At 46.4% G+C, this 24154-nt stretch overlaps 2 protein-coding genes and 1 non-coding gene across 9 annotated transcripts in view; 1 reads left to right on the top strand and 2 right to left on the bottom strand.

Moving 5' to 3' along the window:
• The window catches only part of SMC1A (structural maintenance of chromosomes 1A), a 47163-nt gene extending 37243 nt beyond the window's left edge, over window positions 1-9920 (bottom strand). For 3 of the 4 annotated variants that reach the window (XM_055437977.2, XM_088834071.1, XM_055437978.2), the window contains exons 1-7: window positions 9710-9919; window positions 4511-4699; window positions 4287-4399; window positions 2794-2997; window positions 2462-2700; window positions 1658-1916; window positions 1434-1574 (exon numbers count right to left, since the gene is read on the bottom strand). In XM_055437977.2, coding sequence (XP_055293952.1) covers window positions 1434-1574; window positions 1658-1916; window positions 2462-2700; window positions 2794-2997; window positions 4287-4399; window positions 4511-4699; window positions 9710-9818 — 1254 coding nt within the window. In that variant the 5' untranslated portion in view covers window positions 9819-9919. Of the gene's footprint in view, window positions 1-1433; window positions 1575-1657; window positions 1917-2461; window positions 2701-2793; window positions 2998-4286; window positions 4400-4510; window positions 4700-9709 lie in introns of all 4 variants that reach the window. The other variant, XM_088834072.1, reaches the window with a different exon arrangement.
• On the bottom strand, window positions 3131-3202 carry TRNAG-GCC (transfer RNA glycine (anticodon GCC)). The gene has a single exon. It is a non-coding gene; the product is annotated as a tRNA-Gly (tRNA).
• A 55-nt stretch (window positions 9921-9975) lies between the features above and the next one.
• RIBC1 (RIB43A domain with coiled-coils 1) lies at window positions 9976-24150 on the top strand. Of its 4 annotated transcripts, none has more exons than XM_055437980.2 (8): window positions 9976-10125; window positions 10568-10639; window positions 16642-16758; window positions 17832-17913; window positions 18120-18464; window positions 22784-22902; window positions 23291-23685; window positions 23800-24146. In XM_055437980.2, the coding sequence occupies exons 1-8, from the start codon at window positions 10087-10089 to the stop codon at window positions 23879-23881; spliced, it is 1251 nt and encodes a 416-aa protein (XP_055293955.2). In that variant the 5' UTR covers window positions 9976-10086; the 3' UTR covers window positions 23882-24146. The 4 variants fall into 4 exon arrangements, with proteins under 4 accessions (XP_055293955.2, XP_088690200.1, XP_088690201.1 ...); XM_055437981.2 differs by having other exon boundaries at window positions 10113-10243; XM_088834074.1 differs by lacking the exon at window positions 18120-18464 and having other exon boundaries at window positions 23800-24150.
• Window positions 24151-24154: the final 4 nt, after the last annotated feature.

The following is a 24154-nucleotide window of genomic DNA, read 5'->3' as shown; positions in this document are numbered from 1 at the left end:
ACCCTCTCACAGGTGTTCTAAACAGCCTGAAACATCTTCCTCACCAATCAGGGAGGCTCAAACCAAGACAAAGTAAAGCTTTCTGGGCCTTCTGCACTTCTGCTTTCTCATCTATAAAATGCAGGTAACCTCCACTTCATAGAATACATGTTAAGTGCTTAACATGTATTAGCCACTAATTCTACATGTGTGCGCAGTCATGTCCTACACTTTGCGGCCCCATGGACTCTAGTGTGCCAGGCTCCTCTGTACATGGAATTTTCCAGGCAAGAATACTGGAATATGTTTCCATTTCCTACTCCAGAGGATCTTTCCGACCCAGGGACTGAACCCATATCTCCTGAATTGGCAGGTGGATTCTTCACTACTAGCACTACCTGGGAAGCCCCTAGCTATTAAATACTAATAAAATAGCTATTAATGCCTAATACCTTCTTTTAAATATTTAAAACTGCTTAGCACAATGCCTAGAACATTGTAGGCTCTTGGAATATTATAATAACTTCCCATCATTTCTATTATTTTACTATTATTGTTATTAGGAAGACAGTAAGTGAAGTATACTTGAAAGTGTGGGTTTCCGGGACTTCCCTGGTGGTCCAGTGGCTAGGACTCTATCCTTCTACTGCAGGGGGCGCAGATTAAACCCCTGGTCAGAGAACTAAGATTCCACACGCCACAAGGTGCAGCCAAAAAAAAAAACAAAACAAAAGTGTGGGTTACACTGCCCAGGTTCATATCCCAGTTCTGCCAGTTAATAACCTTAGGCAGGGACCTCCCTGGTAGTCCTGTGGTTAAGAATTCACTTGCCAATGCAGGGGACAGAGGTTCGATCCCTGGTCCAGAAGATCCCACATGCTGCAGAGCAACTAAGCCCATGTTCCACAACTACTGAGTCAGCATTCTGGAGCCCAAGAGCCACAACTATTGAAGCCCGTGGGCCCTAGAGCCTGTGCGCCACAAAAAGAGAAGCCACTGCAATGAGAAGCCTGAGCACTGCAACTAGAGAAAGCCTGCAAGCAGCAACTAAGAACCAGGACAGCCAAAAACAAAACAGACAAATAAATAAATCTTTTAAAAGATGACTGCATATATGTAAAAAACAGTGCCTAGCACAGAGTAAGAGCTTGCCTTTTGTTGTTTAGTCGCTATGTCCAACTCTTTTGAGATCCCATGGACTATAGCCCGCCAGGCTCCTCTGTCCGTGGAATTTCCCAGGTAAGAATACCAGAATGGGTTGCCATTTCCTTCTCCAGGGGAATGTTCCCGACCCAGGGACCAAACCTGTGTCTCCTGCATTGGCAGGCAGATTCTTTACCACTGAGCCACCAGGGAAGCCCCATGCTAGATGTTAACTATGGTCATTACTGTTAAGACTATTGTTACTTTCTTTTCTCTGGACCATCACCCCTAATCTTTTAAGGCATGCCCACCTCTGTCTCTACTTTCTTCCGTTCTTCCAGATCCAGCCGGTCCTGGTCGGCCTTCTGGTCTCGATTGAACTTCTCCAGCTCCTGGGCCAGGGTAGCTGCTCTCTTGCTGGCTTCTTCTTTCAACCGGTGATATTTCTTCACCTGTGTCAGGGACAGGGATGGACCAAATCAGTCCTGTCAGCCTAGCAATCTATTTGCCCATCCCCGCACCCCTCAGAGCTTACCTGATTCTCCTCCAAGGTCAAATCTCTGCCCTGACTCTGACTTTCCTCTTCCATCCGTTCCTCAAACTCCTGCCGAGCTTTCTCCACTGACAGCATCTCCTTTTCCAGCTCATCCATGTCACCTTTACGCTTCTTATAATGCTTCTGAGCATTCTGTAGTGACTTTTTGGCTGCTTCCAGCTTCTTGATTTTGTGGGAAGTATTTTCCTTGGCCTTGATGTACTGAGGCCGCTTCTGGTTCAGCTCTGAGTCCTTCTCCCTTTCACCAGAGGGGAGGAGGAACCAATTAGCTCAGTGGCAGAAGGGAGGGTTCCAAGGCTTTTTAATCGAAAGGAGGATTAGGCACTTCCCTTTCAAGCCTCAGGGAAGTGCCTAAAAGATGCCCCACAGATCCTGTGATGGCTTCAGCCTGTCATTCCAGCCACTCTAAAAGGTAAAGCTACCACCCTTGCCTCGACCCTAGCCAGGCCAGACCTCTCGGTAACAACTCCCAAGAGTACCCTGTGTTCACGTAATTGTTCCCATCTGATCTAACCTTTTCAAATTTCTGTTCTTTGACCTTTAAGCTCCAGTTTTCCTCTTCTAGGAAGGGACTATCAGTCAAGAGTGGCTTCCCATCACTTCTTGGCAAAGCCACCACCCTTTTCAAGTTCTCCTTTTCCGAGTACCTATCTACATGGAGTCTGAGTACTTAAATACTCTATTTGTCTAACATGCAAGTCAAGAAATGTGCCTGATTCTAGCCAAAGCCAAGTCAAGGGGAAGATGCTTTCCACAAGTTGCAGGCTCAGTTCTGCCACTTACTTGATCTCCTTCTCAATCTGCTGTTGTTCCCGCATCATTTTGCCCAGCTCCTTCTTCTTCTCCTTCAGCTCATCCTCTACCTTGTCCATCCGCTTCTTGTCCTTCTCTATCTCCTTGTTCTTAGAGGCCAGTTCTTTGTTGAGCTTCTCAATTTCCACTTCATTATGATAAAGTTTGAAAAGCTGCAACTGTACCTGAGCTCGCACCACTTCATCCTTCAGGCGCTGGTAGCGGTCAGCCTGCGCAAATAGGGGTATGGAGGCAGGGGTGCATCAGTGAAGCACTGGCTTCATCCTGGCCTCTCAGATCCCAGAGGCAACCTGGCCACCTACCTCTTCTTTTTCTTGTTTGGCCTCCTTGCGTTCAGCTGCAATGTTTTTTTTGCGATGGTAATTAAACTGTGTGTCCTCTTCAGCTTTTACCATTTCCTTTTTTCGCTTGTCATATTCCTGGGCCAGCTCCCCAGAGCGACTGATCTCTTCAAAAAGAGCTGTCCTCTCTTTGGGGTTCTTCATGGCAATAGATTCAACAGCACCCTGAAAGTGAAGTCGCTCAGTCGTGTCCGACTCTTTGCGACCCCATGGACTGTAGCCTACCAGGCTCCTCCGTCCGTGGGATTCTCCAGGCAAGAATACTGGAGTGGGTTGCCATTTCCTTCTCCAGGAGATCTTCCCAACCCAGGGATCGAACCCGGGTCTCCTGCATGGCAGGCAAACGCTTTACCATCTGAGCCACCAGGGAAGCTCTAGTAAAGGTCAAAACACTCTCCCCACTTAGACCCTACTCAGTTCAGTTCCCCTACCTACTCCATCATTCAGAAAATGTTCACTGATCCCTTCCCCACACTGGGTGCCACATTTCACCACTGAGCTTTGAGGACATCCCCTGCCTTTTAATGTACATGGGGAACAGAAGAAACAGAAGCAGAGACAACACCATGTATTATGTGCAGTGACAGCAGGAGCACATAAAAAGAACTAAATGAAGCTTGAGGGTAGATGACTGGTAGGAATATCTATGTGGGAAGGTTTCCAAAAGGTGACAACTGCGTCTGGAAGATGGGGAAAAAAAGAAACAAAAAAGTAAGAGAGACGAAGTTATTCCACACGGAGGAAAATTAGTATTGCAAAGTCTGCAGGCCAAAGAAAGCAGGCAAATTTGGGGAACTGTAAAAAGTTTAATTAGGCTGGAGTGCAGGGCGAGAAGAGTATTGGCAGATGAGGGTAGTGAGGTGAGCAAGAGCCAAAGCAGGGCTGTTTCATGAACGACAGGAGTTAGATTTCATGCTAAGGCAACGGTTCTCGAATTTTAGTGTGCATCATAAGCTGGAGCTCTTGGAAAAACACAAACTGCTGGGCCTTACCCCATAGTCTCTGCCCCTATCGGTCTGGGGTAGGGCCTGAGAATGTGCAATTCTAACATGTCCCCAGTTGATGCCAATCTGGAGACTACAATTTGAGAACTGCCATCAGCAGGCAATGAGAAATCACTGAAATGTTTTAAGAGGAAGGAATATTCGTGCTCTCATAAGATGAATTTTAGGGGATGAACAGGAGGGGTCAGACTGGAGTCAGGAAGCCAGGTGAGGAAGCTGCTACATTAGTTCAGAGAGAGATGATGAAGCCAGAGACGGAGCAAGTCCAGTGGGGATAGGAAAAAAAGAAGAGAGCCAACAAATGTTTAAAGTGCCCACCTGAAGAGAAGCCACCACAATGAGAAGCCTGCACACCACACAGGCACACACACACAGTAGGTCCCATTTGCCCAACAAGAGAAAAGCCCAAACAGCAACAAACACCCAACACAGTAAAAAAAAAAAGCCCACCTGGAAGACGAGGAAGTTACGAGCTTTGATAAGAATGCCCAACTTCTCTAATTCCTCACTGTACTCATGTAGCTGGACCACTTTGTTGTTGATCTTGTACTCAGAGGAACCTCCTACAAGAGAATGCATGAGTTAGCCAAGGGTCAGGCCTCCCTCCTACCCCAACAAACTAGTCTAGCCACCCCTGTGGACCCAAGGAGAACCTTCCGGCCAGCCTCACCCACCAACAATGACACGGGCAAACGTGCGGTCCTCAGCACCCTCTTCAGAGTAGACCATGCTGACAAAGGCTCGGTTGGCTGCTGGTTTGCCCACAGGAGCTCCGTGGATCAGGTCCCTTAGGGTCTTTACCCGCAGGTTGCTGGTTTTCTCACCCAACACAAAGCTGATGGCATCCATGAGATTTGACTTACCTAAAGGAGGACATGACAAAGTATAGGAGGGGAAATAAAGGGAGGGGAAGGAATAAAAGAAACACGGAGAATAGAAATGTCCTTTAATCACTCAGTGCTTAGACTGTCAGAAGGACAAAATACTGTTTTGCCCCTGTAAAGACTGGGCCTGACCAAAGCCTTGGATCAAAGGCTTAGAAAAATAGCTCCTTTGAAGTTACTACTTACAATAGCCAAAAACTAGAGCCCCATTTAAGGAAATGATATATTCACAAAATAGATCATTCTACAACTTTTTCTTTTTTGGCCTTACTGCAAGGCATGTAGGATCTTAGTTCCCCAACCAGGAATTGAACCCACATTCCCTGCATTGGAAGTGCAGGGTCCTAACCACTGGACTGCCAGGGAAGTCCTCTACAACCTTTGATGACATGGGAAGATGCCCACAAACAGGAGAAACAAGCATGATACAAAACTCAACATAGTTTGATCTCAACCAAGTTTAAAAACAAACAAACAAAAACACAGGGGATGAGGGAAGGAGGAAAATGCAGAGCTGTTTGACAAGTATAGTCTTTTGCAAGATGAAAAAATTCAGAAGACTGGTTGCACAAAAATGTGAATATGTTTAACACTAGTGAATTGTACACTCAGAAACGGTGAAGATGGTAAATTTTACATTATGTGTATTTTAACATTTTTAAAAAGGCATGTCTTTATAGTGATACATGAAATACAAAGCATCACTATGAAGCATCTTTCCAAAAATATTCAACCTGAATCTAAACAGACCTTTAGACCTACCTCCCAGTTTATAAGAAATACAGCATCTAGAAAAACATGGTACATGACAGTATGAGGAAACCTTAAGGCAAACACAGAATGTGGAATGTTCTACAAGACAACTAGTTTGGTCTTTTTAAAAAGCCAATGTCTTTTGGAGAGGACCATTCCAGAATATAAGTGATTACTGAGCTTCCTGGTGGCAGAGTAGGTAAAGAATCTGCCTGCAATGCAGGAGACCTGGGTTTGATCCCTGGGTCGGGAAGATCCCTTGGAATAGGGAATGGCAATCTACTCCAGTATTCTTGCCTGAAAAGTCTATGGACAGAGGAGCCTCGCAGGCTATAGTCCATGGGGTCGCAAAGAGTCAGACATGACTGAGCAACTAACATTTAGCTGACTTTCCTTTCCCTCACCTGGAAAATCTTAAAAACATGACTCAATGGGTAAGCACATAGTTCTCTGTGGGAGTGGCAGCAGCACAGGTGTGACAGGCACAGGTTGTGATCCTGGCTCTGAGAATTAAGTGTGCAGGTGATCACAACCTGTTGTGCCTCAGTATTCTCATCTATAAAACAAAGATAACGGTACCTCCCTCCTAGGGTCACTGTGAGAATTTAAATGTAAAATGTCCCAATAAGTAAAGTACTGATAATTGTCACATAGTGGGGGCTCAATAAATGGCAATCCTATTCTATCCAAACCAGGTCTGGACTCTTAGCTTGGTTTCCCTCATCACAGCAGGACTAGCACAACATGGAGATGAGGAGTCAGTCTTTTAGGCAACCCATTTCCAACCTTTGGGCTTCTCCTATGCTCTCCAAGGATGACAAGAACATCAAACAATCTAAGGCCTCCCTACCTGCAACCATTCAATATTGTAAACATTTTTATAACATGCATTATGATCTGAACAATGATACAATGCTTCAAGGAATGTCTTCTTTGGGGAACTCCACAGGCCAATGATGAAGATACCAAAATACATACCATGAATTCAAGACAGAATAAAAGTTAACATCTACCAGGTGTCTAGAGCAGAAATTCACTGAAGGGAATCAAGGCAAGTCTTGTGAGTTGCACATTAAAGAACAACAGGGAGGGCCAGCCAGACCAAGGGGTTTTTCTGGAATACTTGCGCATACAAATTTACCCATGTTGAGGGGACTGAATGCCAAGATGTGCATCCTGGCTCTTTCCACAGGGACCACCACACCAAAACCCTAAGAAACTGCAATGGAACCCCAGGCATTAGCCATCTAAGAAGATGGGGGGAAGTGGTTTTGCCTCTCCCCTCCTAGGGGACACTTGGTAATGTCTAGAGACATTTTTGATTGTCACACCTGAGTCATGGGGGGTGGTGCTACTGTCACCTAGTGAGTAAAAGCTAAGGAAGCCACTAAATATCCTACAATGCACAGGATGGACTCCAGAGCAAAGAATTATCTCACTGGAAATGTCAACAGTGCTGCTATAGAGAAACCCTGCTTAATTGAGAGCGACATCTAGGCAAGTCTCTAGGGAAGGTCATCAGTTAGAGCTACTTCAGCAAGGGCAGTCCCTCAGGCTAGGAGGTGATTTAGCTAGAACACTTCTGAGGTGGAGGAACACAGCAGAATTTCAAATAGATGCTAATGCAGGCAGACAGGAGGAATCCTTGGTGTATAATTTAGAGACACGGAATTTAGATATGAAATAGAGACTTTACCTGACTACCCTTTCTTCCTTTTTCATTTTCCCCCCAGTTTTAACAAGATATAACAGTTGAGCTATTTCAAATTCTAAAAGATGATGCTGCTAAAGTGCTGTACTCAATATGCCAGCAAATTTGGAAAACTCAGCAGTGACCACAGGACTGGAAAAGGTCAGCTTTCATTCCAATCACAAAGAAAGGCAATGCCAAAGAATGTTCAAACTACCGCACAATTGCACTCATCTCACATGCGAGCAAAGTAATGCTCAAAATTCTCCAAGTTAGGCTTCAACAGTTTGTGAACCAAGAACTTCAAGATGTTCAAGCTGGATTTAGAAAAGGCAAAAGGACCAGAGATCAAATTGCCAACATCTGTTGCATCACAGAAAAAGCAAGAGACTTCCAGAAAAATAACTACTTCTGCTTCACTGACTATGCCAAAACCTTTGACTGTGTGAATCACAACAAACTGTGGAAAATTCTTCAAGAGAGAGGAACACCAGACCACTTTATCTGCCTCCTGAGAAATCAGTATGCAGGTCAAGAAGCAACAGAACCGAAAACGAAACAACGGACTGGTTCCAAATTGGGAAAGGAGTATGTCAAGGCTGTATACTGTCACCATGCTTATTTAACTTATATGCAGAGTACATCATGTGAAATACCAGGTGGGATGAAGCACAAGCTAGAATCAAGATTGCTGGGAGACATATCAATAACCTTAGATACACAGATGACACCACCTTTATGGGAGAAAACAAAGAACTAAAGAGCCTCTCGATGAAAGTGAAAGAGAAAAGTGAAAAAATTGGCTTAAAACTCAACATTCAAAAAACGAAGATCATGGCATCCGGTCCCATCACTTCATGGCAAATAGATGGGGAAACAATGGAAACAGTGACAGACTTTATTTTGGGGGGCTCCAAAATCACTGCAGATGGTGACTGCAGCATGAAATTAAAACACGCTTGCTCCCTGGAAGTAAAGCTATGACCAACCTAGACAGCATATTAAAAAGTAGAGACATTATGTGCCGACGTGTAGTCAAAGCTATGTTTTCCGTTAGTAGTGTATGGATGTGAGAACTGGACCATAAAGAAAGCTGAGCACTGAAGAACTGATGCTTTTGAACTGGTGTTGGAGAAGACTCTTGAGAGTCCCTGGGACTCCAAGGAGATCAAACCAGTCAATCCTAAAGGAGATCAGTCCTGAATATTCATTGGAAGGAGTGATGCTGAAACTCCCAATACTTTGGTCACCTGATGCGAAGAACTGACTCACTGGAAAAGACCCTGATGCTGGGAAAGATTGAAGGCAGGAGGAGAAGAGGATGACAGAGGATGATATGGTTGGATGGCATCACGGACTCGATGGACATGAGTTTGAGCAAGCTCAGGAAGTTGGACAGGTAAGCCTGGCGTGCTGCAGTTCATGGGGTTGCAAAGACTCAACGACTGAGCGACTGAACTGAACTGAAATACAACACTGTATTAGTTTCACGTGTACAACATGATTCCGTATTTGTATATACTGAAAAATGGCTGCCCCAGTAAGTTAACAACCATCACCTCACAGTTAATATTTTTTGTGACTTAAGATCTACTCTTGGCAGTTTTGAAATATACAATACAGTATTGTTAACTAAATGACTACTCTTCCTAAAGAGGCATCCGAGTCACTTATCACATCATCACTTTATTACACCAATCTAACTTCCTGCACAGCACTTATCACAGCCGAAAAATAACTTTATTTTCTCCTTTATTATCGTCTTTCTCCTCGAAATATAAGTTCTCTGAAAGCATGGCTTATTCTATTCTCCGCTGTTTCCACAGCACCTTGATTGAATAAATCCTTATAAAGCAGTAAACATTCAATAAATTTGACAAGCTAAAGAGTTCTGACTTTCGACGGTTTCAGTGGTAGGAAAGGGGCGAATTCGAAGCATCCCCACTTCTCAGTTGAGGATGGTGGGGGTTCAAGACGCCAAGCACTACCGAGACTGGAGCACAGAGTTCGAAATGCAAAAGTGCCGCCTCCAGAGGAGTTTTTAAAGAAAAAGAAAAAAAAAAGGAATTGGAGTGTACCAACGCAAGGGGGGAGGAGGCGCTGGGATGAAGCAGAAGTATACCATTTGGCCCAGAGGCCAGGAGAGGGCCACGAGCGGTCCCACATCTTCCCGGTGGTTCAAACAATGTGTGGGGGCCGGATGCAGCTGCGCCGGCGAGGAAATGCGTGGCCCGCGACTGGAAGCCTGTTCTGGACGCGCCACTTCTGGAGGCAGGGGGCAGTGGGAGGGGTAACGTACAGCTCGGCCCGTACCACTCAGGCCGGGACGGGGGTCACGCAAAGAGCGGGCAACTGACACCTGGGGAAGAGGTTCGAATCAGAGCACCCGAGCGGGAAAAGCGGGTCCGGATCGAGCCGTTTAGAAGGGCAAGGAACCTGCTAGGGTTCGCGACATTTCAGGTTGCAAAGGCTGGGTTGTACTACCCTGCTGCGGATAGGGGGTCCAGGCTGGGACGTGCGCAGGGCCGCAGCCGGGCTTATCTCACCAGAGCCATTGGGTCCAATGATGGCGGTGAACCTCTGAAATGGTCCGATAATCTGCCGACCCTTGTACGATTTAAAGTTCTCGATCTCAATCAGCTTCAGGAACCCCATGACTTCGGCAGCGCCGCCGGCGCTAAGAAAGGCCGCGCCGTTCCCCGCCAACTGGGATAGCCCGCGCGGGAAACACCGCAGTGCAGGCCGGGCGGACAGCAAACCTCGCGAGAATAAGTCCAGGCCTAACGGGATTTTCGACTTCCGACGCGGGCGGGAACCAAGGGGCGGGGCATTCGGACCTATGTGGCGGTTTTGTTGATCGGTTGCCAAGGCGCGAGGTTACGACTGGCGTTCGGGCCCCGCCCCCTTTTCTTGTTGCCTGGCAATGCAAACCGCCGCCACAAACGACCTGGTAGTTGAGGAGGTAAGCAGGGCAGTGAGGTGTCTGCAGCTTTGTGGATCCCGGAAACTATCTGAAGAGGCCGACCCTTGCTGAGACAAGTCAGAAGTCACAGGAGGGTTATGCCCTCCAGGGCAAGAAGGTGGGAGCTCGGCTGCGGCTTTTGCCTGGCCGGCGGGAAGGTTCAGACAAGAAAAGGGTCGGGAATTGGAATGACCCCAGGGAGAGGAGGAAGGAGGGGCCAGCAGGTGGATTTCGTGTTAGAAGAGCTCAAATCTTGCTGAGGGTAGAGTAGGTTGGAATTGGAGTGGGTTGGAGTTATACATGGGATAGGGTGTTAAGGGGAATGGGGTGTGAATGGAGACGAGGGAATTCTGGAGCGACGGGGATGCGGGCTGGGGAAAACTGTGGCCAGAGGTACTACCCCTACCCCACCCCCTCGCCTCCCTCCTTCTTCTCCAAGCAGAGTTCAGAGACTGCCACTATAGTCTTGGACCTAACCTGGGAGCTTCACAATTGGGACTCCTTGATGAGAAAGGTATTTTGTGTGAACCCCTGGGAGTCAGGGTCCCTAAGCCTGTGCTTTCCACCTCTTATCCTTCTTCCCTCCCCCTCTTCATCTCTGTCTTTTCATACCTCACTCCCGTCCCATTCCCTCCTCTCCATCCCCGCTCTGCTCAGTCCCTTGCTTCCCTTCCTTTGCTCTGCTCTGTCCTCCACCCCTATCAACCGCCCTGTTGCCCTCCTTCCTCTTTTCCCCCTCTGCCCCTGACATTTCTGTCCCTTTCCCCTGTTTCCCATCCTTTCTATCCCTCTGCTCCATCCCATTATCTCCCATTACCTTATTACCTGCTCTTTACTAAGCCATGACGTTAGCAGTTCAAGAAGCTGTCTGTGGAATCTTCCCCTTCAGTTTGACCTTATATTGTGGTGACAGATGGAATGTAAGCAAGCTGGCGTCAGTGCTTAGACTTAGACATGGAAAGGGTCTGGTGGCTGCTACAGCCATTCCTGTAACTATTTTTTAAACGATGTCTGGTGGCTGGGAAGAGTCTTAGGACAAGTCCAGAAAAGTGAGAAAGCCTGGTTGATGCAATCGAGTAAATGAAGTTCAGTTGGGAGATACTGGTGTGATCAGACAGGGGATAAAATGACCAAAGGACAGCAATCTCATAATGGACAGGAACTAGAAATCCCATGAATGGAAGAGCCTGGTGGGCTACACCTTGGGGTGGCAAAACAGTTGGACAGGATTTAGCAACTAAACAACAACTTCCATTTAAGAAGATGAAATGTAGCTTTTTGGAGAGAAAATCAAATTGGATCCCTACTTCTCACACCATATACAAAATGCAATTCCCAAATAGATTAAAAACTTAAATGAGAAAAGCAAAGAAAATTTAGGATATATAGGAGAATATCTTTATCACCTCAAGGGATTTCTTAAATGATAAAAACTTCTGAACTTAAAGGAAAAGATTGGTAAATTTGACTGCATTCAAATTCCTCCAAATTATAACATAAAGTGAAAAGATGATAAGTGTACACAAAAAGCTTCTAAAGTATCAATCTGGGTTCTGTGGAGGGTTTGCAGGTGTTCATTTTGTTGTTGCACTTCATAACTTATATGTGTTAACCATTTTCCTTTGTATGTATCGGTCATTAACATAAATTATTATAAAATAATAACAAAGTGAAAACACAAGCCACACATTGAAGATTGCCTAGAAAATCCCATGGATGGAGGAGCCTGGTAGGCTGCAGTCCATGGGGTCGCTAAGGGTTGGACACGACTGAGCGACTTCACTTTCACTTTTCACTTTCACACATTGGAGAAGGAAATGGCAACCCACTCCAGTGTTCTTGCCTGGAGAATCCCAGGGATGGGGGAGCCTGGTGGGCTTCCGTGTATGGGGTCACACAGAGTCGGACACAACTGAAGTGACTTAGCAGCAGCAGCAGCAGCAGCAAACTAAGAAATGATTGGTGTGCAGAATACATAAGAAACTCCTAAAATTAATAAGAAAAGGACAAACATTTTTTAATGAACAAAAGATATGAATGGGCCCTTCACAGAAGAAAAAATGCCCAAAACACACATGAAAAGATGTTGCAGCCTCATCAGCAATAAGGAAAATGCCAATTAAAATTGATAATTATAACTTTATACCCACAAGTTGGCAAAAATTAAAAAGTCTGTAACATCAAGTGTTGCTGAGGATGTGGGGTAGCTAGAGTTTATATACACTATAGTGAAGAGAATCCCTTGGACAGAGGAGCCTGGTGGGCTGCTGTCCATGGGGTCGCACATAGTTGGACATGACTGAAGTGACTCAGCATGCATGCATAGTGAAAGTATAAATTGGTGCAGTCTTCTTGGAAAACAACATTATCTTGTAAAGTTTAAATATGTTGATGCCCTATGATCCAGCACTTCTACTTCTAGGCATATGCTAGGGACACTTTTCCAGCTGTATATATATATATATATGTCTCTTAATCTACAAGTTCCTCTTTTTTTTTGGCAATTAACTGGATTGTTTGTGCTGCAGAGTCCTAGTCTCTCTTGAACCCACTTCAGTCAGGCCCCACCAAAAATGTTCTCATCAAGGTCAGAATCGACCCTCCCCTTCAAATCAGTCAGTTCTCAGTCCTCAACTTATTTAACCCATCATCAGTTACTCACTCTCTCCTCCCAAAAGCACTTTCTTCACTCAGCTTATCAGACAGGGAACTCCAGTTTGTACGCCCATTCCACCTCGCAGAGCCTGAAGCAACTGAGTGACTTTCACACTTCACTTCACCTCACTGGCCACTCAGCCTCCAGTGCTGGCTCCTCCTCTCCCTATCTCCCCTGAGGTATTCTTATCCACCTAGAGTACCTTAGAGATCTCTTACTGCCTCATAGCTTTAAATTCCTTGTATCAGTCAGGATGGGCTGAATTATGCTGAGGTTACAACCAACCTCAAAATCTCAGTGGCTATATGTGGAAGCTAACACATACAACAAACTGGTGAATATAATATAAAAGGAGCAGACTTACAAAATAGTGGTTACCAGTGATGGGGAAAGGGTACTATAGGGGTAAGAGAGTGGGAGGTACAAACTATTGGGTGCAAGATAGGCTCAGCTATGTATTGTACATCAGGGGGAATAAAACCAATACTTTGTACTAACTGTAAATGAGAAGTAACCTTTAAAAACTATTAAAAAAAAAAACCTAAGGACAACCAATCCAAACACAGTCAACTAGGCCTTCTCAAATAAAACAAGCACTTCAGCTATAGCCAATCAAATAATTTCCTTGTTTTCCATCTCTTTAAACATCTTTCCTTAAGCTCTTAACCACTTCTGGTTTGGCAGTGCCCAATTTGTTTTTTGCCCAAATAAACTCTTAAAAAATGTTTCTAAGTCTCAGCAGCTCATAAAGACAGGTTTCTCACTCCTGCTTCTTGTCCATTGTGGGTTGGCTACATCTCTGCTCTGTCTTCACTCCAGGACCAAGGCTGAAGGGACAGCCCTCACCTGGGACATTGATGGTCCCACAGCAGTAAAGAGAAAACATGGCTATCACTTAATGGCTCTTAGTTCTGCTTAGGAATGGCACTGTCAATTCTCACTTTCCAGAGGGCAAAGCAGATTATGTGGCTAATCGTGAGGGCAATATGATAAGAATATAGAATCCTGTAAGGAAGAACAGCAAAAAAAAATTTTGGGGCCTTGTGAGATCTTAGTTCCCCACCAGGGATCAAACCTATGCCCCCTGCAGTGGAAGTGCAGAGTCCTAACCACTGGACAGCAAGGGAATTCCCAATAGCATATCTTTTTGAAAAATAACAAAATTTTCCATACTATCGGTATCTATCAATGGGTATTGACCTCTCAAACTCAACACTTCGAAAACCAACCTCCAGATTCTCAGCCTATTCTATTCTCCCCATACAGACTATTTAGTTGATAGCAATGCATCTGACTGCCCCAGCCCAAATCCTTGAAGTCATACTTAACACTGCTTCCTCACAGCACACCCAATCCATCAGGAAGTCCTGCTGGATCTGCCTTCAAAATATATCCAGAATCTGACCACTTCTCCCTACATCTGCTGCTACTAACCTGGCGTGATCATCATCTCTTGCCTGAACAACTGCAATAGCCTCCTGTCTGGTCTCCCTGCCTCTAGCCTCCCTTCCCATCCCCTCCAGTCTATTCTTAACACAGTAGCCAGAGCAATCCTTTACAAATCAAAGACAGGACACATTACACCCACTGCTCAAAATCCTCCAATGGCTGCCCATTTCTCTGAGTAGAAGCTGCAGCCTTTACAATGGTCTGTGAAGTCCTACATGCTCTGCATCTCCCCACCCAATCTAATGTTATTTCCCACTCCTCCTTCATTCACACACTTGCCTCCCTGGTGTCCCCTTGAATGTGTGTGTGCCTCTTGTGTCCATCTTAAGGCCTCTGCATTTGTTCCCCCTGCCTGCAGTGTTCTCCTCCTAGTTATCTGCATAGGAGACTCCCTCACCTTCTTCAAGTATTTCTTTCCCAGTTATGCCTCCCCTGACTTCCATATTTAAAATTGCAACACTCTTCCCCGTTTCCTTAGCACTTCCAATTCCCCTTATCCTGCTCTATATTTTTTCCCAAAGCACTGATCATCTTCTTAGAAACTATTTAATGTACTCTCTCTAGCCTTGTCTGTCCCCACTAGAAAGTAACTTTCACAAGGACTCAGATTTTTGTCACTTTTGCTCCTTGATGTCTCTCAAATGCTTAAGGGATTGTCTGTCAGTAGGCACTTCACGAATATTTGTTAACTGATAAATGAACACGGGTGAAAAAAACAAGATGCAGAAGAATGCATACTATGTGATACTCCACCAAGTTTCAAGACAAAATGTTTTAAAATAGTGTTCAGGGAGTCATACACACACACAGGGTATATTAGTGCATATTACTAAGGGAATGGTGACATTTTGGATAGTGGTTATTCTTAGGGTAAGGATGAAGGAGAACAGACATAAAACACTTAAATAGTGTTAATCATGTTCTATTTCTTAACTGGGGAGTTGGTTCATGGGTCTCTTTTATCATGCTTCCTAAGTTACATATGGCTTATATATAATTCCCGTGTGTGCATCAAATATTTTAGTTACAAAATGGTTAGACAGTGAACGAGCGAGGATGAAACTAGCTGTAGAAGTTGATGAATGGTGTTCCAAACAAAGGAATGCAATGTACAAAAGCCCTGAGGTGGGAACAGTTGTACTGTTGGAGGACTTGATAGGAAGCCAGCATACCTGGAGAACAGTAAACAAGGAAGAGGGAGGCATGAGATGAACTGGAGAGGTGTGCAGGAACCGGATCTTGAAAGTGCACAGTAAGGGGTTTGGATCTAATTCTAAGTGTGGTAGGAAGCCAGTGGAGGATTTTAAGCAGGTGCAAGACATGATCAGATTATGTTAGCAAGAAATTTTGGCTGTGGCTTTGGCTGGGCTTCCCAAGATACAAAGGAATACAGGCAAATTTAAGCCTTTGACTAGAGCATAAGTAATAAAAATAAAGGGGGAATGGTGGTGGCATTTACTGAAACAGAAAAAAACTAAATAGAGCGTAATGCAAAAAGGATGTTGCAAATCAGTTTGAGACTTGGAAAGGTGAGCAGGAATCAGATCATGAAGACTCATAAAACAAAAACATTGGGGAACAATTTGCTTTATGCCATGTGTGCATGCTCAGTCATGTTCAACTCACAGTAGCCCACCAGGCTCCACCATCCATTGCATTCTCCAGGCAAGAATACTGGAGCGGGCTGCCATTTCCTCCTCCAGGGGATCTTCCCTCCTGCATCTCCTGCACTGGCAGGCAGATTATTTATCACTGAGTCACCTGGGAAGCCCCCTTGCTTTATGCTATGCTATGCTATGCTAAGTCACTTCAGTCGTGTCCGACTCTGTGTGACCCCATAGACGGAAGCCCACCAGGCTCCCCCGTCCCTGGGATTCTCCAGGCAAGAACACTGGAGTGGGTTGCCATTTCCTTCTCCAATGTGTGAAAGTGAAAAGTGAAAGTGAAGTCGCTCAGTCGGTCCGACCCTTAGCGACCCCACGGACTGCAGCCTACCAGGCTCCTCCATCCATGGGATTTTCTAGGCAAGAGTACTGGAGTGGCTTGCCATTGCCTTCTCTGCCCTTGCTTTATAGATGCTTTCAAAGGTTTTAAGCTGAGGTGTGCCATGGTCAGATTTGCTTTCAGAAAAATCACTTTGGTAGCCAAGGCAGAGAAGTAGTAGAGAGCCTAACACTGGAGCAAGGGAGCCCAGTGAGGTTCCTGGGAACATTATCTGGCACCAGCTTGTGAGGCCTGAATTAGGGTTGCGACAGCAGAGATGGAGAACACAGATATGAAATATGTCAGGAAGTAAAATCAGTAGGAATCAATAGCTAGTAAGATACTGTGGAGAGAAAGGAATGGGGGTGGGGGTATATTCAAGTATGATGGTTAGCACTGATTGGACATCCAACTCGCCCTTGCTCCAGATGTTTACAGTAGGTCTGCCACCAGATCCCAAGGAGGTGGCAGCCATCGAAGCTAGAAGAAATCGAGAAAAGGAGCGACAGAATCGATTCTTCAATGTGCGGACCAGAGTCATGGGGGTGAGTGGGCAGTGGGGACTTTCTCTGGGCCAGGGGTTACCTCACTCTTACACCAGGAGAGGAACAAAGCCGTGCCCATCACAGCCCCTCCCTGATTCGAGCAGGCTGCAGGGTTATAAAGGAAGGAGGAAGGGAAAAAGGCACCCACCCCAACGGGTGGTGAGGGCCTGAGAAAGAGGCCTACAGGTGCAGGGGAAGAGGAGCCAGTGACAGCTGACTCTTCTCCAGTCAACTCTGGGCCAAGTGGTCTGGTTTTCAAGAGACAAGTAAATGGAGCCAAAAGAAGTCTATAAAGAATATTTGGTATCACATGCATATGCCGAAACTCTCTGGAAGGCTACATAAGAAACTGGTAACTGATGGGAGGGACACTTACTCTTCACTAAATTGTATTCCCTTTTGCACTATTTTGAAATGTTTTAAATGAATTATAATCAAAATAAAGAGAAAATATTGATAGTTGAAGAAAAAAATAGATTGCTGGGTGGGTGGATGAGTGGTGTGACTTGAGATCTAGTTGGCAAACATTTCAAGGCCTGTTCTGTGCCAGGCACTGGGTTAGACAATAGGGACACAAAGCTGACTAAGGCCCAGTCTCTGCCCTTAGCAAGCTCACAGCCTAGGAGACAATCAATAGAGGCAAAGTTCAAGGTAACATGGATAGTGGGTCCTAGGTTCTATGGGAGTAGCACCTGCTGGAGGGATCAGGAAAGTCTCAGCTGGTCTTAAGGGATGAATAGGAGTTTGGGTAAAAAGGGGAGGAAAGAGTGTTCCAAGTGGAGGGAGCTGCTGGAGCAAAGGCTATCAGTATGAAACAGCATAAGATATGTAGAGAACTGTAAGCAGAGCTCCTGGGGGTGGGAGAAGGGAAGAGGGTGAGAAGAGGCTGGAAGCAGAGGCTAGACCACTGAGGGACTCACAAACCATGGTGACATGGTGGGGCATTATCCAGTAGATACTGTGGATCCTATAGGAGGATTTTGAGGCAGATAAATTCTGAGCAGTCTGTGTTAGAGCACTCGAGGCCCACTGCTGGATTCCTACCTTGATTTAGCCCATTTCTTTGGGATCAGGTGGATGTTGAAGCCCTGAACAACCAGGTGGAAGAACGAAAGCTTCAGGAGGCAACAGAACAGAGCAAGGAGGCAGCTCACGGTAAAAAGCCCAATGCCAGAGGCCAGCCAAGGGGGAAAAGCAAGGACCTGAGTGGGCTAAGGCAGGGCAGTTCTGCTCTGGAGTGCAGCCTGAGGTCTGGGGGGGTGTGGTAAGACAAACCAGATGGGCCTTTGGGAGCAATGGCTGTGCTGAGTCGGCTGTCTTTCCTGTGGGGCCTTCTCCATGCCCCTACCCACCACCCCCAGGTACCAACCAGGTGCAATATGATCTGGTGGTTCAGATGCTAGAGAAGGAACAGGCAGAACGGACACGTCGGCTGGCCAAGAAACTCCAAAACTTTAGAGAACAGAGGCAGCAACTCAGGAACAGGAGTGAATTTGACTTCTGGGATTCAGACCAACTCTGGAGGGAGTTTCCAGCTTATCCTGGTGACAGGGCTCCCTACTATGGCCCAGCCAGCCTGCAGTACTTCTCTGGGGAAGATCTGCAGAGGGCCGCATGTCTAAGAATGCAGCAGGAGCAGTTCCAATACAGCCTGGAGAGGCAGCTACAAGAGCAACAGCAAGCCAGAGTTGATGAGAACTGTGCAGGTAAGCAGTGAGGCCCTCCAGGCTGTGACCTGAGGCCTAGTGGGGAGCCATCCTGAACTGAAGACCAGAACTGTGTAGGCAGGTCCAGTTGCATGTAAGGGCTGATGCTGAAAGGTTAGACTGAGCAAGTCCCAACCTCCTTCATCAACTGACAGTGTAGCCATTGATCCCTGATCAGCCTGGCACTCTATTACCTGGAGACAGCAGAGTAAAGACAAACCTAATGGTCCTGCCACTTACTAGCTAGCTTGGGCAAATAAATCCTCCTCTCTGCACTTCAGTTTGCTTATCTTTAAAATGAGGAAATTATCCATACCACACAGCTCATATGAGAATGAAATGAGACGTTGTAAGTAAGCACAAGCATCAGTGCAATAGTAGCTACAATGACCAGTAGCTACTATTACTCTGCCATCTGTGGCCATGTTCCCCTCTTCCATTACAGTAAGGGCAAGGACCATCTCTTACCTACTCACACCACTCACCTTTAAAACCACCCCTGTTGTAGCACCCTGTTTTGTTATACCACTTACCATAGAGGTATTTGTGGAATGTCTTTCTCCCCCAAAATGTCAGCTCACTGAAGATGAACCATGTCTCTCGTTTCCACCTCTATATCCCAGTTACCTAGTACATTGCCTGCCAGTGTCAGGAGTTCAACAAAATCATCATTGAATGAACTGAAGACCAAAATAAACAAGACAGGCACCCTGCCCTCCAGGAACCCACAGAACCAGGACTCCCAGAAAATCAGTTTAGAGTAAAAGGAAAAAATATATGCACAAGTTGTTTACCAGCAAATATCTATGCTTTAACACTGCGTTAGGTACTATGACAGGTACTGTGATAGAAATATATACAGGACATCACTCAGTCGTGTCTGACTCTTTGCAACCCCATGGACTATACAGTCCATGGAATTCTCCAAGCCAGAATACTGGAGTAGGTAGCCTTTCCCTTCTCCAGGGATCTTCTCAACCCAGGGATTGAACCCAGGTCTCCCACATTGCAGGGTGATTCTTTACCAGCTGAGCCACAAGGAAAGTCCAAGAATACTGGAGTGGGTAGCCTATCCCTTCTGCAGAGGATATTCCCAACCCAGGAATTGAACCAGGGTCTCCTGCATTGCAGTCGGATTCTTTATCAACTGAGCTATGAGGGAAGTTCATAGGACACGGAGGGAACATCAAGATGGGAGTGTCAGTTCTCACAGGGGAAGGGAGGGACGGTAGGGGGTTGGCACAGGCCAGCTGTCAGGAACCAAATTTTAGAAAGTTGGGTACAATTTTGGCAAGGCAGAGAGTGAGAATGAGAAAAGGCCATTCTAGGCAGAGTGGGTAGCAAGAGGAAGAGCTAACCTTTATTGAGTACTTACTGTGTACCAGACACTGTGCCAAGCTTTCTACCATGTATTAACTTATTTCAACAACCCTATGAGGCAAGTACTAGTAATATCCCTATTTTCTGTGGAGGAAACTGAAAGAACTAAAGAAAAGAGATATTAAGTAAGTTGCCCAAAGTCATACAGCTAGTGGGTCATGGAGTGGGGAAGTGAACTCAGGTGGCAGACTGGCTCCAGAGCCCGCACTGTTGATTGCTACACCATACTTGCTCTGTCACCATGAGAAAATGGGGACTCGGGGGCCAAGGGAGGTTTCAGAGAGGGAGTCGTCAATAATGTCAAATGCCTTCAAAGAAGTTCAGATAGGAAAAGAAACCTATTAGATTGAGAAATTAGGAGTATTTGGTGATTACCAAATCACCAAAAAGTAGCTGCAGTGGCATCAGGGGCCAGCTACCTAGTGACAGCAGGCAGGTGTACAAGAAGGTACAGTTAGGCAACAGAACAGCAGAATGCTGGGGGAGAGTCTGTGTAGTGTCATGAAAGGAGCATGCGCTGATTCCTTGAGAGATCTGGATTCTAACTTACTAAGTGCTGGCTGTGTAACCTTAGGCATTTTACTTCACCTCTGGACCTCATCTGGAAACATGGGGTGACCTTTCCTCTCTGAGTTGCTATGAAGACCAAAATGAAACCAGGCACCCCTATCCTCCCTTCTCCTGCCAGCCAGTCTCCGAAGTCTGTCCCTGTGCCTCTCCAGAGCCAAGCCTTCAGCCTACGCTCTGGACCCCATTCCCCCTGCCTCCCATGCAGGCTGTGCTCCCTCAGGTACACCCTGGCCCTGAGGTTCTCAACACTTTCCACTGGCCATATTCTGTGAAGGCTGTAAACATGCTTATGTCTAACCCTTCTTTTCAAAAACTTTTTAAAATTTTTATTTCTTTTTGGCTGTGCTGGGTCTTTGTTGCTGCGCGAGGACTTTTTCTTGTTGCGGAGCATGGGCTCTAGGGTGCACGGCTTCAGTAGTTGTGGCACATGGGCCCAGTTGCCCTGAGGCATGTGGAATCTTCCCAGACCAGGGATTGAACCTGTGTCCCCTGAATTGGCAGGATTCTTAACCACTGGACCAACAGGGAAGTCTCTGTATAACCCTCCTTAAGAATAAAACAAAAGCCTCTCTCCATTCTGATTCCTCTAGATGCTATGTGCTAACTCTTTTCCTTTACAGCCATACTTTTTGAAAAATTGTCTCCACTTGCTATCACTCCTTCCTAACTTTCCAGTCACACTTCAACTCCTGAGAACTCATTTCTCCCCACATACCTGCAGACACTACTCTTACAAAAATCATCAATGCCCTTTGTGTTATCAGGTACAAGAGGCTCTGTTCAGTCTTTTCTCCTTTACTTGGACTTTCTTGCTACACTTTACTCGTATCACATCTTCCTTCTTAAACCTCTCTCTTCCTTGGCTTCTGTGACAGCATATTCTGCTATAGCTCTCTGATCATTCCTCTTCTGTCCACACTTTGTGGATTCCTCTTCCTTCTAGAGACTTTGTCCTTGGCACACTGCTCTCCTTACCCTGCATACTTGCCTCAGGTGCCCTCGACCCTCATTCTGGTTTCGGCTACCACATCACCATCTCTATGCTGAGGACTCTTTACCTGCACAGTCAGATATCCAGGTGGCTGCTGACCACCTCCAATTCAGCTTTCTAAAGAGAATTTATCAGTGCTCCCTAACCTGCTCTGCATTCTGTATCCTCTAGTTCCAGACGTGGCCACATCATGCACGGAGTCATCCCAGTCAGGACCCTGGGAAGCATCCGAGTCTTTTGCTCTCCCTTACTCCCTAATCCAATCCATCAAATTCTGTTGATGAAACCTCCATATATTTCCCCTGCATCCTTTCCATCGCCGGCCTGGTTTCAGCCCTCTCAGCTGGCCTACTGCCATATCCTCCAAGATGGCTTCCCTACCTCCATTGTCTCCCACCAACCTCACTGTCCTCTATACTGGCACCAAAAGGAGCCTTCTAAAATGCAAATCTAACGATGTCACCCCCTTACTTAAAATCCTTCCATATTCACCATCATCTTCAGGTCAAGTTTCCAGTCCTTAGTCTGGCCCCTGTAGAGCTCCCTAGTCACTTGCATTTTATGCTCCAGCAAGAGCAGACTCCTTGTAATTTAAGATACAGATCATGCTGTTTCTTCACTTCCTTATTTGATATTTACCGAGCACCCACTATGTACCAGGCTCTGATATAGGTGCTAGTGTATGGCAGTGGATAAAACAGATAACCGTCCCTGCTTTTACAAAGGTTACCTTGTAGTGAGGAGAGAGACAGACAATAGACAGAAATAATTAAGTAAAATGTAAGGTATATTGGATGGTGATAAATGCTAGGGAGAAAAATAAATCAGAGGAGGAGGATAAATGTTGGGGTCAGGCAGGTGGCAGTTTTAGGTAGGAAAGACAGAAGGCCTCACTGAGGAGCAAAGTAAGCAAAGACCTGAAGGAAGCAAAAGAACGTGAGACAAGAGCATCATTTATTACAAATCCCTAAAGCAGAGATGTCTGGCATGTTCTAGTAACAGCATGGAGACCACTGTAGCTGGACTGAAGCACTTTCAATACTTTTGCTCATGCTGTCCCTTTAGCCTAGCCCTTAGTCTGAAGCTCAGAAATGAAATAATTTCCCCAGGTCACACAGCTCCGAAGCAGCAGAGTTGGCATTGAGACTCAGGTCCATTGGAAGCATCTTTCAGTGGGGCACCTGAGAAACCCTTGTGGCTGTCACTTTTATTATCCCTAGCCCCAAAGAGTAGCTGCTTCCACACATCCCTGCAATGAGGACATTACCCCACTCCCAAACATACATACACATAGCTTGCACACACATAAACATACATTCACAAAGCTTGCTGAACAAATGGCTGAAAGACAGTGCCCTGGCCATATTTCTTTGTGTAGACATGCTCGATGACCAGCTACGCCTAGCTATGGACACGCGGGCCGCCCAACTGGCCAAGCTGGAGGAGTCCTGCCGCATAGCTATAATGGTTGCCACAGCCAATGCCAACAAAGCCCAGGTATGTACAGCATAAGAGCCATCCAGGGCACTAGGCTCTCCCCAATCTACCGATCAAACCAGCCCTCTCATCTACCTGGGTACTTCCCCCTTCACCCTAGGGCCCTCTTAGGGCAGGAGGTCCCCTTCCCCACCTCCAGGCTCAGGATGACCTGAGAACAGACCACTGCCCTCCCTTTCCCAGTCTGTCAGTCTAAGGGCTTCCAGAGGGCAGAGGAGTTCCCTGCCCATTCCACCCCTTCCCCCACCTTAAGTCACTCAAAGGCCATGCATTATCTCTTCCTTCTCTCCCCGAGATGGGGGAGAGTAGGGCCATCTCCCCCTCCCCCTGTGACTGAGAGCTCCCTGAGGTTGGGCATCCAAACGCTCACATTCGGGGGCCCCACCAGGCAGCTGAGCTGGCTGAGCAGCAGCGCCGTGAGCAGCAGCGTCAACAGGAGGCGAATCTCGTGGAGGTCCAGAACCAGATCACAAGTGACCTACTGACTGAGAACCCCCAGGTTGCCCAAAACCCCGTGGCTCCCCACAGGGTCCTGCCCTATTGCTGGAAGGGCATGACTCCAGAGCAGAGAGCCACCATCAGGAAAGTACAGGAGACACAACGCCATGAAAAGGAAGCACAGCGCCAAGCTGAACAAGCACTGGATGCCAAATGGGAAAGCCAGACCGTGAACTTGGCCCAGGCAGCAATGGAGCTAGAAGAGCAGGAAAGGGAGCTGTGTGCTGAATTTCGGAGGGGACTGGGCTCCTTCAACCAGCAGCTGGCTAAGGAGCAAAACGCCCAGTGAGTTCTGGGGGTGGCAGCAAGGATGAATGCCAAGGGAGGGTAGGGAGGGATGGCAAGGGTCAGGGAGAGAGGGAAAGCCCATTAGCTGAGGCCTCTGGATTTCTTTCACAGGCAGAATTATCTGAATTCAATAATCTATACCAATCAACCTACAGCCCAATATCATCTGCAATTTAACACCAACAGCCGCTGAGCTCAGGATGGTCCTCTCCCACCTCCACCATCAAGCTCACAGAAGCTAACAGTCAGAAAAATGTTGCAGATCCCCCCTCCCCAATCCATTTCCCAGTGGAAAAGAGCTGAGCCAGTACCCACCTCTGACCCTGGGTAATAAAGTTATTCATTAAAATCAAGGTTGCATGTTGTAATAGGACACAAAAGGTGTAAGGTGCTGGCATTCCCACCCCACCCATGGGTTCTGAGCATCCAGCCCTGTCAGTCTTCACCCATTCACATTTCTTCCCCA

Source organism: Moschus berezovskii, chromosome X (genome assembly GCF_049115385.1).
Source record: "Moschus berezovskii isolate FMDL1 chromosome X, NW_MosBer_1.0, whole genome shotgun sequence".
NCBI classification, from domain to species: domain Eukaryota; kingdom Metazoa; phylum Chordata; class Mammalia; order Artiodactyla; family Moschidae; genus Moschus; species Moschus berezovskii.
This window is presented reverse-complemented; position numbering and strand designations above follow the sequence as displayed.

Excerpts from the sequence above, each read along its gene's own strand:
- RIBC1 (XM_055437980.2), top strand. The coding sequence starts at position 10,087 with ATGCAAACCGCCGCCACAAACGACCTGGTAGTTGAGGAG. Across the intron at positions 10,126-10,567 it reads ACGACCTGGTAGTTGAGGAG|AGTTCAGAGACTGCCACTAT; the intron begins GTAAGCAGGGCA and ends TTCTCCAAGCAG. Across the intron at positions 17,914-18,119 it reads GAGCAAGGAGGCAGCTCACG|GTACCAACCAGGTGCAATAT; the intron begins GTAAAAAGCCCA and ends CACCACCCCCAG.